The 17547-nt window shown below is 47.2% G+C and overlaps 1 protein-coding gene across 1 annotated transcript in view; it reads right to left on the reverse strand.

Annotated features, from left to right (window-relative positions):
• Nucleotides 1–17547, reverse strand: part of npas3 (neuronal PAS domain protein 3) — a 250336-nt gene that overhangs the window by 138932 nt on the left and 93857 nt on the right. Inside the window, exon 3 of the mRNA XM_076748704.1 lies at nucleotides 982–1226. Coding sequence (XP_076604819.1) covers nucleotides 982–1226 — 245 coding nt within the window. The remainder of the gene's footprint in view (nucleotides 1–981; nucleotides 1227–17547) is intronic.

Raw genomic sequence — 17547 nt, forward strand, 5'->3', positions numbered from 1 at the left:
GGACATAAAGTGAATCGTACAGGCAGCCTGAGTCACACAAAGACTGTGGAAAGGTGTAACAGTCAGCTGAGGCGAAGACAGAGTCCGTCCACACTTTGAAAAGGATTCGACTTCACAGGCAGACTTCACTCATCCTGAAGCCGAACGTCTCCACGAAGGAGCAGGAAAGACTGGAGCCCATGAACGTGGACTTCACCTGAAGGCACCAACCAATCAAAGCCTCCAGCTGCATCTGACGAGCTCAGTCTGTGCTGCAGGATCGAAGGAAATCTCCACCGTGACCTGACTGAACCTGACATTTTGGTCAAACCAGCGAACCTTTCGGAGCAGACGAGGGCTTCTCCCCAAATCTGTTACTAAATCTATTTGATATGAAGTGAAAGGTGTCAGCGGCTTGAAAAGCTAACATTTAAAAGAGAAAGCAAACACCAGTGACAGCCCAGCATCAATGCTTCAGAAAGGCTCGTTATGGAAACCGTCAGTCATCTGCTGCACAGCTTCATTCACACCACTACAGTATCCATCAAGCCAATTAGAGCTGACATACCAGAGGAGAGGTTTCTGGTGATGTAACAGAGGTTAACGCCTGTCTGAGCTCTTTTAAGCTGCAATATGCAATATGTCTTATTTTAGAAGGTCAGTCTGTGGACAGTTTTCAGGAGGACTTTTCTGGAATAATCTCCTAAATGTGACCTTCCTGCTTTAAGATAGATAAGGCAAAAAACAAAGCAAGAGGCAAGAAGAAAAGGGCAAAGTTCCTTTTCCCTCGGTGGAAAGGCCTTAAATGATGCAAAACAAAGTAAATTCAAAGGTTTCCTGAATTCAAAGTTTTCTGTGATTTATTTCCTCGGTATGAAAGAAAGAATTCTGTTGTTTTGCAGTTGCACAAATCCAAAGAACTGATTCCAGGAATTACACAGAGCCTCATACAACAGTTTAAAGACAAGCCCCGTCTTCCAACCGGGTCCATGTCCATCCTACCTTTGACTGAGGTGTTGGGCGGCGGTCCCTCCATGCGCAGGTTCCACGGCGGGTCTCCCTGGTTGGCAAAGTCCCTCATCTTCAGGTAGCTGATGGTGAGCCGGATGATGGAGGCCTTGTCCAGCTGGCTGGTGATGGCGCCCGGCAGCGGCAGCATCTTGGCCAGTTCATAAAACTCAAAGTTCTCCTTTCCCCGCCGCGACCTCGCCGCGTCCCGTGACTTCTCCTTCCTCAGAGCCTGCAGCCTGGACGGAGGGCAAAGAGCAAAGCAGCGTAAGACATGTGACTGTGAGACACCTCGATGCACCACCGAGAAATAATACATACAGCATTACACTGAAACGTATGAGTGTACATTCAAAAATGAACAACAGCTAAAAAAAAAACACATTTCAAACTATACTGATAAGGAAAGGAACCGCGGTGACTGAGCATCATCCTTCTACAAAGAAGGATCAGATGCACCAAAAGTCAAAATATCCTGACGTCCGATCCTTCGTACGGTTTGAGCAGACTCAGCCGAACTCGGTCAGCTCTGGATAATCTCCTACGTAGCATTTGTTAGCATGATGGCTAAACAGTTTTCTTCAAAGGGAGGGCTTCCTTTGCTACATGCTACTGCACACGTCCATCTGCTGAGGAAGACCAGAAGGTGAGACTGATCTGTGATCTGATGTTCACTTTTTTAAAATCTCTGTCCCTCTGTGCTTGACGTACTGCCTGTCCGTCCTGAGGAGGGACCGTCCAAACCGAACGTCTGATGACACAGAGCGTCACGTGCTGTCACGACTGTAAAGCCTCGTGTGAGCTGTGACATTCAGGCTCTCATGAAGTTCATCTGAATCGATTATTTCTAATTTTAGCAATTCTCTTGTGACCCTCATTTGCATAAGCAGTGACCCCACATGGGGCCCTGACTCCAAGGCTGGAGAAGATGGTCAGACCTCCTCTGGCTGCAGGAGGTGGTGACTTTCCCTCGTCACGCCGTCATCGTTTGAGAATGACTGAGATGACTTCAGATCAAAGTGAAGAACTTCAGCGGTGGCTGAGACAAACGGAGCCAACAGACGTCACCTCCTTCACTGCGTCACCTCCTTTCAAAAGGGAGCGCCTGACGATCTGCCTCTCCTCTCCCATTACTTCCTCTTCTCCTCCATCCTCTCCATTACTTTCCACTCTATTACTTTATATCAAAGAGCCGCTCTGTTTATTCCCTCTCTCTCTCGCTCGCTCTCTCTCTCACCCTTCAACAACAACAGTGACGACCATACTTTCCTGCGGCCTCTCATCATCATCGGACGCCGTTATGAATTAACTCTGCAATAAATCAGCTGCTAAAAACCTCTGTGGGCTTCCTGCCGGCCACACACACACACACACACACACACACACACACACACACACACACACACACACATAAAGACAGGTGATTAATTTTTGCTGGAGCAAAAAAATGCAAGAGAAGAAGTGTTAGAGGGATAAAAGGGGGGGTGTAAAGAGAAGGAGAGAGATGAGATGGAGGGATAGCGGACAAACACTTTAGAGAAGGAGGAGGAGGAGGAGGAGTTGTTTAGGGCTACAGATGAAAAATGGCTGTCATCTGGCGAAGAATATCATTTTCATACTGTTTGTCATTTATTTATCAGGGAGAACAAACAGTAAATGAGGAGAGAGAGGAGGAGAGAAGGAGAGGAGAGAAGGAGAGGAGGGGGGGGGGGGGGGGGGGTCACTTTTTTAAATTTCATTCCTTTCTCTCCTCAGACTGATTCTTCCTGAACTTCCTCGTCATGAAATCCATCAACCTTCCACGGCAGCTAATTAGCATCCATGTTGTTTTAAAACGTCTCAAACCGCCGCCTGAACCCGAGAGGCTGAACGGGGTTCTGACGTGAGTCAGCTCGTCGTCAGTCAGGACGGAACGTTCTGAAAAAACAAGGATGTCCATTGGACAGTTTGACCGTCAGATTTTTAGATTCAGAACAGCCAATAAGACAACAGGAGGTTCTGATGTTCACGCCTCTGCAGACGAGCAGCAGGCGGAGGGGATTTATCTGTTCCACAAACTCAGAAAGCATTATGTTGATGGACGACAAACATGTCTTCATGTCTGTCTGCTGTGTGTGTGTGTGTGTGTGTGTGTGTGTGTGTGTGTGTGTGTGTGTGTGTGTGTGTGTGTGTGTGTGTGCGTGCGTGTGTGCATGTGAGAGTGTGTGTGAGTGGACAGGGAGGTGTGTTTGACCTTGACTCAAACAGACATATTTATCATGTACCGGCTGAGTAGGTAAATGCAACACTTGTTGTGATCGCTGTGTGCGTGTGCGTGTGTGTGTGTGTGTGTGTGTGTTTGGGTCTTATAAACATGAAATGAAACCATGTCGTAAAGTTCAGCCGGGTGACTTGATGGTGTTTTAAAGAGCTTGTCACAGCAGGCGGGGTGTGTGTGTGTGTGTGTGTGTGTGTGTGTGTGTGTGTGTGTGTGTGTGTGTGTGTGTGTGTGTGTGTGTGTGTCATGTCGTAAAGTTCAGCGAGGTGGGTCGATGGCTTTTTAAAGAGCTTGTCAGCTGAAAGGAAGAGATATGTGTGTTTCTGTATGCATGCGTGTGTGTGTGACTGTTTTAAGAGCGTTTAGGCAGAGAGCATGCTGGGAAGGTCGAGCTTTAACTTCCAGGTCAACCGGAGGTCGAACTGGCCATTGGTCATGTGACAGGACAGGATTTACTGCCTGAGCCCCTCACTCACTGATACGTCAACAGAGCAGAGAGCCTCGACTGTGATCATCCACCGCTCCAGAAAACCGTAGCGTCTCCTCCGTCCTCGCTGTCCACCACCCTCCGCCCTTTTTCTTTACACTTTTCAGACAATTCTGCAGTCTGTGAGCCCCTAAATCCCACCGGCTGCATAACGTCCGCATCCCGTCCCACATCTTCGACTCACCTTTACAGACAGAACGTCACTCTGAACAGCACAGCGTGAACAGGAGCACACCTGACATCGTTGTGTGGCAAACAGGAAGCTTCTCCACAGAAACACCTGCTTCACTGATCATTATTATTGTGGCCTCAGCTCATGATCCACCTCTACACACCAGCTCAGAGGTCGGACCGTTCAACCCGTCACCTGGAAGCCACCCCCGACCCTGAAGGACCCCACAGACAAAAACAAACTTTTATCTTTTAAGCAGCAAACTCGACATTGACCCAAACACTCTGCTGAGCTTTCATCATTCATTCATTCATTCATTCACTCATTCACTCCTCAGAGACTAAGTCACATTTATTTTCCCTCCTGCCTCATTGTGTTTAAACAGAAGTCGATTTCTGCTCTATTTATACGTTGGAATAAACTCCTCGCTTAATTTTTCTGTTCCGTCCAGATACGAGAGTATCTGTTTACATGATCAGCTCGTCCATCCACAGAGGCCAAACTGAGGAAGAATATTTAAAAAAAAATCAAATCCATGCAGGAGCGTCTGCGACGAGATAAAGAGAAACACGGCGAGCAATATGAAGAGAGATGAAGGCGGGAGATAACGGGCAAGGAACGCTGCACGGTGGCCGACGGGGAAATCTGGGGAGGTTTGAGGTCCTGACCGCTGATAGCCATCACACACACACACACACACACACACACACACACACACACAAACTTTACAATCGGTGGAGTTTGAGGCCCGTAACAACTGATAGAAATCTCTCTGCACACACAAACACACACGTTTAAACAAAGCCTGCACAGATGTGAATCTGGTTAAGATGGACGTTCAGATATCAGACGAGTGTTAACAAGAGAGCCCACGAGGAGACGAGGAAGACAGAAAAGGAAGTCATGTGACGAGGGAGACGCTGACAGAGATAGAGAGAGACAGTCAGAGACAGACAGAGACAGACAGACAGAAACAAAGAGAGACAGTCAGAGACAGTCAGAGACAGACAGAGACAGACAGAGACAGACAGAGTCAGTCAGAGATAGTCAGAGACAGACAGAGACAGACAGACAGAAACAGAGAGAGACAAACAGAGAGAAACAGAGAGAGACAGTCAGAGACAGACAGAGACAGACAGAGACAGACAAACAGAGAGAAACAGAGAGAGACAGTCAGAGACAGTCAGAGACAGACAGAGACAGACAAACAGAGAGAAACAGAGAGAGACAGTCAGAGACAGTCAGAGACAGACAGAGACAGACAGAGTCAGACAGAGACAGACAGAGTCAGACAGAGACAGAGAGACAGTGACCAAGCAGAGAGCAAATCTTCACCAAAGTTTTAACCCGACCGCTCGGTCAGGACGTGAACGCCACAGTCTGAAGTCCTGCGCTGAAGACGTCCATCGTTACGTTACAATTCACGAATATATAAAGTTAATTTAAAGGAGACGGGGACGCAGTGGGACGAGAGAGTGGACTCATCATGTTTTATACTAACAATGACCAAGCAGAGAATTTAGGACAGGCTGGAGGACTGCATGGACCACTGCACAGAGGACAGACGGTCGGTGCACCGCACAGCATCGCACTGCAGCCTCTCGGCTTTAAAGTGTGTCTGTCCCCCTGCCTGGACTGTGCAGGACGCGTTGTCCGCCGTGATGACGCTTTACTTTATTGGACAAGACGTGTGAGTCTGTTTGATTTATGCTGCTTATTAATGTCCACTGCACACAGATGTCCACGGCCCTTTTACTCATCGTTGGACATTTGTGTTGCACCTTTGTCCTCTGTCCCACCAGCGCTGAGGACGGTGCTTGTGTATCTGACGGTTTTTAGGATTCACAGGCTGTGAAGTGAAACAGGAGGTCCTCCTAAAGACGGAGCACAAACTCCTTTTTAATCCTGCTGAGCGACGTTTCAGATCTCCAACGATGCAGAAGTTTCGATGATTCTGGAGTAAAAAAAAAAAAAAATCTAATTCAGGAAAGAGTGAGAAGATAAAGGAGAGAAAAAGGGAGCAATAAGAGACCAAAGAGGAGCGAGAGATGGAGAGGGAGGTGCAGAGGTGGGAGCTCTCTCTCCCTCTCCTCCTTTTCCTTTTAATCTCCATCTCCCTCTCCCCCCTCCCATCTTTCAATTCAGCCAATCGGGTGACCCGCAGCCGAGGTTCCACCCCGTCAACTCCGGGGAGGACGAGAACACACACACACACACACACACACACACACACACACACACACACACATTCAGACAAAAGGCCCTTCAGGAGGAGGGTAATTGCTTCCATGGCGATGGGAAAGGAAGGCAGAGAACAAGTGTCACTTTGGATTAAGCCCCGCCTGCTGACATCGCCATGGCGATGACACCGCGAGTGTGTGTGTTCACTGATCAGGGGACCGAGTGCCAAAACCAATCTACCTACAGAGAGAGAGCGATGAAGAGGAGGAGAGAAGGGAAGGAGGTAACAGAGATGAAGAGAGGGAAGAAAAGTGAAAAGAAGAAAAAAGAGGAATAAAAAGGATGAAAAGAACGAGAACAGACAGGGATTGACAGAAGAGAAGAAGGGATTGATCTGAACGAGAAAGAGCAGCGAGGGAGGAGGAAGAGTGAGACAAAAAAGAAAAAGCATGAGAAGAAGAGGAGAAAGAGGTCGAGTGAGGTCTTACAGGCAGAGGGGGGGGAGAGAGATTAAGACTGAATGAGATGTTTGTGCGTGATCACCCAACAACCAACTATTATGTGCTCAGTGTGTCTTGTTGCTAGCAACCATAAGAATTAGGATTACTCTGTGTGTGTGTGTGTGTGTGTGTGCGTGTGCGTGTGTGTGTGTGTGTGTGTGTGTGTGTGTGTGTGTTCACTGAACATCCACAGCTGAAAACACACACAAACAAACAGAAGCTGTTTGTGTGTTTTTGTTGGTTTGTTTGTTTGTTTTTTTGCCATTCACAATTATTCAAGCGGTTTGTGCTAAAAAACAACACGAGAAGACGAGAAGATCTTCTTCACATCGCAGTCAGACCACAGTTAGCCTCAGCATGCCAATATTAACATTAAAACACGGCGTCATGATGGAGCCTCTGACAGCAGCCAGGCGGGAAAAATGTGCTCAAACTGCAGACACACGAGCGAAACGTCCGACCTGCCATCGATCGTTAATGTGGACGCTCAATCGTTCGTTAGGTCAGAGTGATCAACTCAGCCAACTCTGAACACAGTCTGGACGTGTGTGGTCCACTCCAAACCTGGACCAGGAAAACCAAACCTGGACCAGGAGGGTTGGTCCCGCTGAAGGACAGAAGGACACCAGAGGGTACGGCTACTGTCAAAGAAACTAGAAATGAAATAAAAAACAACAAACAGAATCAAACAAAATCAAATCTGTGTTTGGTAGAGGTGATGGCGAGTGTGTGTGTGTGTGTGTGTGTGTGTGTGTGTGTGTGTGTGTGTGTGATCTCCTGCTGCTAAACACACACACACATGTGGACACACAGCATCCTTACAAGGCTAATCATCCTCCAATAGGATTGTAGTGATGGAGGGATCAGTCTGAACTCCAACAGTGAACTGCTGGTAAGTCCCTCCATCCTACTGAGGGGGGGGATTAGAAAAGATGAAGAGGAGGAGGAAGACGGTTGAATCAGAGGAAGGAGGAGAGGCAGGATCAGGGCACAGGGGAAAAGAAGGAGCAGCATTAGGAGGCAGAAAGAGGAGCCTGGTCTCCTCATGGTCCATGTGGTAAAAATCACAGTACATCTCAGGGTACATGTACGCCACTGTAGTACTTGTTCTGTAAATTCACTTAAGAAATGGTGTACAATCACTGCACTGTTCACACTTCACATTTGAGCGAATCCACAGAATCAATGTAAGAGAGGAAAACGGTGTCGAAGCAAACAGGAAACAGCTCTCTGTGATATCATCAGCACGCCGAGCCCTCGCTGTGCGGCAGCGTGGCACGGCGGACGTTGAGGGACAGGGTGTCAACACAGCTCAGGGGACGGCCCCCGCGGCGCACACAGTATTTCCTGTCCTCAACAGGTGGACGCATTTACACCGTCACCCCCCCAGCTGGAGCCACGCCGCTCTGCGCACAGACGCACGTGCTCCCCTTGATCCCCCCGGGCGAGTCCGTCTCCGTTTCAGAGGCGTCCCAGAGGACGGTTTGATTTGACATCGAAACGGTTTCTGAAAGATTCCTTCAGTCCTTCTCTGAGGTGTGGACAAAAAACCCCATTATAGTAGAAGATTTTCAAGGAAAAATAATGACATCACATACTGGGGCGGGGCCAAAGTGAGCGCACACACACACACACACACACACACACACACACACACACACACACACACACACACATCATTGACAGAGTGGAAAGCCATGTTGACAGCCTCAGCAGTATTACAGCTTCCTCCATCCTGTTAGCTACAATCCTGTTAGCTGCACGCACACACACAAACACGCAAACACACACACACGCGCACACACAGAGAATTCTACTTTTAAGACTTCACGTTTCTTTTGTGACTGAGTTGGAGAAGATGAGAAACATCACGTGGATGACTCAGACATGAATCGTCGTTCTATGAGCGCGTCGAGACTTCAACATGTTTACTTCAGCATGTCAGCATCCAATCGTTCATGACCATATCAATATTGTTTATCCGTATCAGAAACAACAACACTCCGGTTTTGTTTGTTTGTTTTTGTTTGTGTCACCTGATCTTCCTGCTGACATCACTCGCTGTATGCAGTGAATGTTTAGAGGCGTTCGCTTCCACACGTTCGGCCTTTTCATTTCCCAGCAGCACTTATCTACTTTGGAAGGAAACTTTAATACACAAATTCATTAACGCACAACGCACAACAATTAAGCAAACCCATATGACTGATACGATAATGAACATTATGGTGTAATAATGTGAGTTTTATGGATATGAGTTGAGGGTATTAATTACTAAAGATGGATTAGTAACATGAATTAATAACAACAAAGCCGACATGAATAAACGCAGGGTAACAAATTACAGGGAGCCGTCGAGGAAGTAACAGACTTTTCAATGTGGACGATTAATAAAAACAAAACAAATCCAGCACAACCAAACACGTTCATGGGCTCAGGATTCATAATTCATGTGCTAAAATCAATCTGATGCAGCGCGGGGATCATATTTCAGTTTAAAATGCCAGCTGAGAGAAAAACCTGAAGACTTATGCGAGCAAGCGTTTCATTACTGATGTTTTAATGTTTTTCATCCACGTCCACTGAGGAAGGACGAACGTTCCACAGGTCAGATTATTGTGGAAATCTGAACTCCTGTGATTTTAAAACTATAATCTGCATTCTGACAGTCATAAATCAGTCTGAAATAAGTTTATAAAATGCATAAATGGCTGCAAAAATAAAAAGATAATCAAAATGAAAGCGACAAAGAAGTTGGAAGTTTTAAGGTGATGCTTCTGAGCTAGCTTCCTGAGCTTTGGTCGCTAGTTAAAAAGCTAGCTTGCCATGCTAACGTGCTAACATCCAGTTCTGGGATCAATATTCACTTTGGATGATTTTGGACGTCACCGCTCAGTCGCCACTGCGAGAAGAAGGACGTCCAGTTCGCTTCCGACATAATGACTGCGGCCACTAGAGGGTGCCACTAACGGTAAACATAAATACGGTGGTGATAGAGACGACCTGGTGAGGACGGGCTGTCTCATTTTTACCCCGTGACACCAGCAGAGTGCAAACGACCGTCTCACTGTGATCGATCCGATCAATACGTGCTGATCACTCCACGGCGCATCGCGCTGGCTGATTGGGCCGTGCCTTCAGAAGCAGGAAGTCAGAGTTAAGGAAGAAAGGAAGCAGGAAAACAATGAAGATAGACTGATAGAGAGAGACAGATCACACATGCTGCTGAGGGGAAACAGAGGGATGACGAAAGAGGGAGGCAAGAGGAGGAGAAGGAGGTGACAGCTGCACAGGAAAGTTTAGTCATCTTTAATCACCTCCTCTGAACTCCCTCTTTCAGTCTTTCCTTCTCCTTCTCTTCTATCTTTCTCCTCTTTCTTTTTCCCTCAACCTTTATTTCCTCCTCTCCTCTTTCACTTTACCTCTCCTTTTTTCATTCCTCCACCTCGCTCCTGTGCCCTCCTCTTTCTGTCTCCTAACTCCATCTCTTTTCCTCTCTTCCCTCCTCTGCTCCCCTCTTCTTCTCTCTGATGCTCTGACTTCCTCTCCTATTGCAACCTCCTATACTTGCTTCACTTGCTCTCCTCTGACCACTCCTCTTCCCATCCTTCTCTCTTCTTCTCCTCCTTGTCCCTCCTTTCATTACTTCAAATTCCTTTCTCCTCTCTACTCCTCTTTGTCCCTATTTCCTCTCTGCCATTACTTCCTCCTCTATAATACTTTCATCCTATGTCCTTACTTCTTTACCTCTCCCCTATCCTTCCTCTCTACTCCCCTCTTTCTGTCCTCCTGTCCTTTTATCTCCTCTTCCTCCCTCCCTCTTCCCTCCATTCCTCTCCTTCCCTTTTCTCGCCACTTGTCTCCTCTGTCGTCCTCTCCTAAGACCTCACTTCCTCTCCTATGTCCTCACTTCCTTCCCTCTCCCCTGGTTGCTTATGTCCTCCTTTCCCGCTCGTACTCCCTCTCCTTTCCTCTTCTCATCCCTCCTCCTCCTCCTCCTCCTCCTCCTCCCTGGGTTCAGTGGTGTGGAACAGTTCAGTATTAGCTCTGAAATTAGCAGCAGTCCCTCGTTAAAGAGTTGGCAGGAGAGCGCGCACACACACACGCACGCATGCACACGCACGCACACACACACACACACACACACACACACACACACACACACACACACACACACACACACACACACACACAGTGTTAATGATATAAAAGCTGCTGCCACCTTGGAGACACAAAATTACTTGAGACCCTCTTTCTCTTCATGTCTTTATCATTCCTCCTCTTTCTTTCTTTCTCTCACGACAATCCTTCCACCTCCTCCCCTTTCTCTCCTCCACCTCTCTCTATCTTTTCTTTTCCTCTCTCTCTCTTTCTTTTGTCTCCGTCACCTCCTCCCTCACTCTTTTCTTTCTCTCCTTGTCCTCCCGTAACCTTCAAACAAAGAGACAACTCTCTCTCTCTCTCTCTCTCTCTCTCTCTCTCTCTCTCTCTCTCTCTCCTCCTCCTCCTCCTCCTCCTCTCTGGCTTACAGCCAGCAGACAGTGAATGAGTCCTCCTCCCCTGACATCCTCCATCATCCTCCTCATTCTTCCTTCCTCCCCTCCTCCTCCTCCTCTCCTTCTTAGTTCCTTTCTTTCTCCTTTTTATATCTCCTTTCTTTCCTTTTCTAACTTTAGAACTCCTCTCCTCCCTCCTTTCTTCTCCCATTTATTTCTTTCTCATTACTTTCCATTCCTCTCTTCTTCCCACTTTGTGCTTTATCTGTATTTTATTTGTCATCTTTTTAATGCACCACTCTTTTTAACCTCCTCCTGGCGACTTGTGGTTGGCTCCTTCCCTTCTTCCTCTCTGTCTCTCTCATTACCTTTCCTCTTTCCTTTCCTTCCTTTCTCATCTCTATAGTCTTCTTCTTATAACACTTCCTTCATCCATCTTTACTTTCTCTCCCTTCTTCCCTCTTCTTGCCCCCCCCCGATGCGACACACTGTTGGCAGGACGACATCATCTCCAACCATTTCTGTTCAGAAAAATGACTCAGATGAGCAGTTGCTGATGAAACTCAGATCCTTTGGCAAAGTAAAACTAAAGCACTCTTTGTGCTGATTGGTCCGTTTCAGAAGAATACATATGATATTAGTGAATTATGCTTATTGATGCATGAATGTGTTGATCACTTTAATCAGCTGTTTTAATGACTTCACATACTGCTGGGTAGTTTGTGAAATCCCCCAGAGATCAACCAGGCTTTATCTTAACCCGTACATAGATCACAGAAGTGATTGGTTTACTATATTTTTTAATATTAATGTGAATCAAAGCAAAACAACCAGAAAGAGAAGCCGTCAGATAAATGCAGTGCGCTAAAAACAGCAACATTTGCTCCTGAGTGGCAGTGATGCAGAAGTATAAACAGCAGAAGATGGAAATACTCAAGTACAAGTGCCGAGCTAGCCGTTTCCCTCTGCCTCCAGTCTTTATGCTAAGCTAGGCTAACCACATCATGACTCTAGCACTGTGCTGAGCACACACATGTGAGAACAGCATCAATCTATCCGTCAAGGTAAGAAAGCAAACAGGCAGATCAAAAAATTAGTTTAAAGGACGTTTGATCAGTTTGATCCCTGACAATGATTTTCACAACAGTATTAATCAAGGCATTTGCTGTGAATGCCTTTATCAAGTACACACACACACACACACACACACACACACACACACACACACACACACACACACACACAGCAGACCTGTGGCTCACATAACAAGACAGCAGCATCGCAGGCCAAGACAGAGTCAGGACCTGACGGAGGGATGTCTGTGTGTGTTTATGTGTGTGCTTGAGGTGTTTATGTGCTGGAGGTGTGTGTGAATGAGGAGCAAAGAGGTATTTTGGCAAAATATCACTCACACACACACTCACGCACACACAGTGTGGTGTAACCTCTCCACAGGCCTCTGAGCTCTACAGCACTAATTAGTTTGGCAACAGAGTCAGAACAACATACCTTTGGCCTACAACACCCTCTGCGCACACGCACGCACGCACACACACACACACACACACACACACACACACACAAAACACACAGAGTTAAACATATAAAAACATATATACACACAAACAAAGCCCAGCACACACTCTGAAACACACCTGTCTGCTGATCATCCTGAACCAGAATCACCACCTCGTGTTTGTTTGCCTCCACTGACCCGTCAGGTTGTACTTTACATCCATGTGTGTCCACACTCAAACAAACTGTGTGCAGTGAAGACTTTGAAGGAGTTTCATTAGTTTTCAGTGGATTTTAAACCAAATAACATCAGATTCAAAGGAGGGAAAAACAGTGAAACACTTTCACTTTCCAAACAACCTCCAACCAAAAGCACACTGACACAAAGACACACCTGAATCCCACCCTGCAGCCCCTCATTTACCCACTGAAAACACCACACACACACACACACACACACACACACACACACACACACACACACACACACACACACACACACACACACACACACACACACACACACACACCTGTTGGGTGCCACCCTGCCAGCCTCTCTGGCTGTGATTGATCAAAGCAGGTTACATACAGCAACCTGGTGCTGAGGCCAGGCTAAACACACACACACACACACACACACACACACACACACACACACACACACACACACACACACACAACTGACTTCATATATTATAGATGAGCTAAACACTAAAAAGAAGGCTGTAGCAGAGATCATCAGGAGTTCTCTTGGATCCCAGTAAGCAAAACCCGGTCCAGGATCCGGGCCGGGATGGGACAAAAACCACATTAGACTATCAGGTCAGGCAGGGTCCTGGTTTGTTCATTCTTCTGTTTGTGTGCACTCGTCTCAGGCTGTTTGCTGTTTGTGTTGTTATGATCAGATTACGAGCCGTCGGTCTGCACGAGCCCGTATGAAAGCTGCTCTACAAATAAAGTTTGATTGATCGTTCTGTGAGTCTGATACCTGAGCGGATCCACGCTGACTCACTATCAGCGGCGGTGAATCATCATCAGTGTGTTTGGAGGTGAGACAGAGTGTAAATCCTGATCAGACGCTCAAATGAACTGAGAGGCAGCAGATCCACTCTGAGCTCCGTCTGGACGTCTGAGTCCACTTCCTGTCAATGTCCAGACCTCATAACCACCTGAAGGTGTGACCACAGATCGAAGGCTAAACTCAGAGCTTCACGTTCACGTTACTGCACAAATCCATGCGTCTCACACTCACTTCTGAACGTTACGGAACGAGAGAGACCAGAGCAGTCTCCAGGGGGCCCAAAGGGACGACATGGGGCCCCTCATGCAGGACGGGTTCATTGCTAATATGTGCAGGAGGTGACCCCGGAGTGCGAGCGCTGGATGGAGTCTCCTTCATAGAAACAATGATAATTCATGCATGTTGGGTTCAGGTACGTTTATCACGGGTCTGCTTAACCCTTGAGGAACTCTTGATAATGTGGTTCCCAACTGGTGGGTCGTGGTCCAAAAGTGGACTGCCGGTTTATTCTGACTGGGTCGAGAACGTGTGGGTCAACTCGGTAAACAAAAGGAAAAAACCAAAGGAATAAATGCTTTTATTTTGAAGTACTGTTGCTGCTGCAGTATAGTCCAAGAAGCCAATCAGCGCCTGCTGTGTCGGTCATGTGACCCTTTTCCAGGCATATTTGAACTAAATGTTTGAGTACATGCTAAACAAGTCTACTCTACCCAGGCGCCGGCACGTCGTACCCATCATCCCTCTGTGTGGACGGCGGCCCGTCAATCAGTCCAATCTGCTGCGGCTCAACTGCTGTTCTTCATCCCGACACACTCTAACGTCTCTCTGTCGAGCTTCCAGAGTTCGTCTCTCGCTCTGTGTGTGTCTTTCTGTGGCGTCCTCGCTGCCAGAGATCTTGTTTGTACAAAGCAACAGAGAGCTGAATAATTGATGCTGGATGCAGCTCGCAGCACGCTCGCTCGCTCGCCCCAGCCGTCCTGCACCTCTCTCTCTCCTCCTGCCAAACTTCCCCTCCTGTTGTTGTTATTGTTGTTGTTGCTGGTGTCAATAATCATCCAAAACAAAAACACAAGAGCCAGACGAGAGCTGAGAAACAGAAAGAAAGAAAGAAAGAAAGGAGGAAGGCAGAGAGAGGGTGTTTGGAAATGGGAGAGCTGATTGGTCCAAAGCCATGTCATAACACACACACACACACACACACACACACACACACACACACACACACACACACACACACACACAGACACACACTCATATACAGGCTTGTAAATTGCAACTGGGAGCAGAGCTAGATATCATTCTGTTTCTGTGCGTGTGTGTGTGTGTGTGTGTGTGTGTGTGTGTGTGTGTGTGTGTGGGAACAATATGAATAGTGATTAGAAGGTCTGATAAGTGACATTTCCTCTTGGCACAGGCTTTTGTCACAAACACAGATTTGTGTGTGTGTGCGCGCACACACACACACACACACACACACACACACACACACACACACACAGTACTGACAGCATTGTGGTTCTATTGCAGCCCATAAAAAGACGTGACGAAGAGAAACTGCGTCACACTGACGGACGAGTTGACTTCATACAAACCGACTTACTGACCAAGCAGATAACTGACTGAAGAACAGACTCACTGGGCGAAGGACTAGATGACTGACTAAATGACACAGCGACCAACTGACCGAGTCTCTGTCTGACCAGCCAATCAAAGACCAGGTGGCTACAAGACTAGTTGGTTCACAGAATAGATGACTGTAAATCATAAGATGTCTGATGGACTGATGGACGGACTGACTGAATGTCAAACTAAATAACTGATGATAAGGTGATTGACAGACGACACAACAGCTGACTGACAAGGTTAATGGCGAGATGGACGACTGGGAGACAATCTGACTGGATGACTGATTCACGAGTCGAATGACTGACTTCCTGTCTGCCTGTCTGTCTGTCTGTCTGTCTGTCTGTCTGTCTGTCTGTCTGTCTGACTGCAGGTCTGTCAGTTGGCCTCCAGGTCACATGGTGGAGCCTGTAAGTAGATGCAACTCAAATGTTCCTCCAAAGAAAATCTGGAACTGACAGGTAAGTACACACCTGTCGTGCCCTCACCTGTTTACTTGATTGTTTCAAGTGTTATCCTCTGTACTGTTTTTAAAAAGACCACTGAAGGAAGAAAGGAGGGAGCAGAAGGAGACAAAGAGGAGTGAGTTCAGGCGAAGCAGAGAAAGACAAAAACATGAGGACAGGTGAGACGGCGAGAGGAAAAGAGGGAAGAAGAACGACTGAAAACGCTAAAATGGAGGCAAACAAGGCGGATGGAGAGAGGAGTGAACAGAAAGGCGGCGAGCAGCAGAATGAGAGGAGGATTTGTACAAACACTCCTTCTGCCTTTGTTGGTGCAATTAGCTTCAACAGCTTTTAGCTTTTCACGCTCACAATGGCGGCGTGTGGGCGTCTGCATGAGGAGAGCGCACGATGATACGGCTGAGAGCGAGAATTATAACACCAGAGCTGAACACCAGAGGAGCTTCAGTACAGGGCCAAGCAGGGCCAAGCAGGGCCAAGCAGGGCCACACTGACGCTGCTCACATCAGCAGACAGTTTGCTCAGAGGACGATGGACGCCGACCTGTTGACAGGTGAGCTCTGTGGAGCTTCTCGTCCACGTGGGCTTACAGTTCAGTGCTTTTGGTCACAGTTACGTCCATAACTTGTGATCCACCACACGGCTGTGCGAGACAGCTGCGTCGACTAAAACAGCAGAGCGTCTGCCGCACACGAGACTAGGACTGAAAAATACAGCGTGTTTCCAATGTGCACAAACAGCTTCACGCAACCTGAACCTGAACCTGAACCTGAACCTGAACCTGAACCTGAACCTGAACCTGAACCTGAACCTGAACCTGAGCGGACAGACAGGAACAGTGAAGGACACACCTGTCTGACCTGCTCAGCTTGTATTCAACATGGAACAAAATGATCTCAGCTCTAAGATCCACGGCTGGATTTTGCAGCTTCCAACTGCATCAAGGTCTTCATTGAGAGAACAGAACTGATTTGGGTGTAAACACAAGAACCACGTCTGGAACTTGGTCACATGATAAAAGGTGGTTGTACGTTATATTCGGTTGCTGTCAAGTGAAAACCACACGAGAATTTTTGTAGACAAACTGAAAGATTAAGAATATTCTCTTACGTCTTAAGATAAACTATACAAAACCCAGTGGATGATCTGAAAAACACACCGTCACAAAGCTGGAAACAGAGCTGCTCTTCTTCTCTCGTGAAAAGCTGATGATCTGGAGATGAACGGCTTTTAAAAACAGCAATAAAACTGTATATTACAGACGTATTCAACAGGCTAAATGACTTGAAAGTGACTTGAACTACAGGAGATGTCAGGAGGAGCTCTTCACAGCTGAGCCAAAGCTCCTCCTCATCCTCACAGTGCGTCCTGTATCGTTCAGAGTGAGCAGTAAGCGTCTCTGGAGATGGATGCTGCTGTCATTTATTCTTAAATGTAATTTTTCAGTGCTGCGAGCACCACAGATGAAATTTCATTCACCTCTATTATATTGTGGAGGAGGCAGAAATCCCAGAGATCTCACAAACCAAATAAAACCAAAACAATCTTTAAGTTTTCTGTCGTCTGGGCGAACCGAGCCTTTAACGTGTGTGTATCACATTAAAGCCGAGCGGCGAGCTCCCAAACACCATCAAACTCCCACCGAGACTCAGCTGCTAAAAACTACCTTCAGCAACAAGCAGGTTCATCTCTTTGTCTGCTTCAGACTGTGGCAGCAGCAGAAATCTTCTGGCATTTTAATTTTCTGTCCCTTTCATTCCCTCCCTCCTTCACACACACACACACACACACACACACACACACACACACACACACACACACACACACACACACGAGGGCGAGTT

The sequence above is a fragment of the Chaetodon auriga genome, chromosome 14 (assembly GCF_051107435.1).
Source record: "Chaetodon auriga isolate fChaAug3 chromosome 14, fChaAug3.hap1, whole genome shotgun sequence".
NCBI lineage: Eukaryota > Metazoa > Chordata > Actinopteri > Chaetodontiformes > Chaetodontidae > Chaetodon > Chaetodon auriga.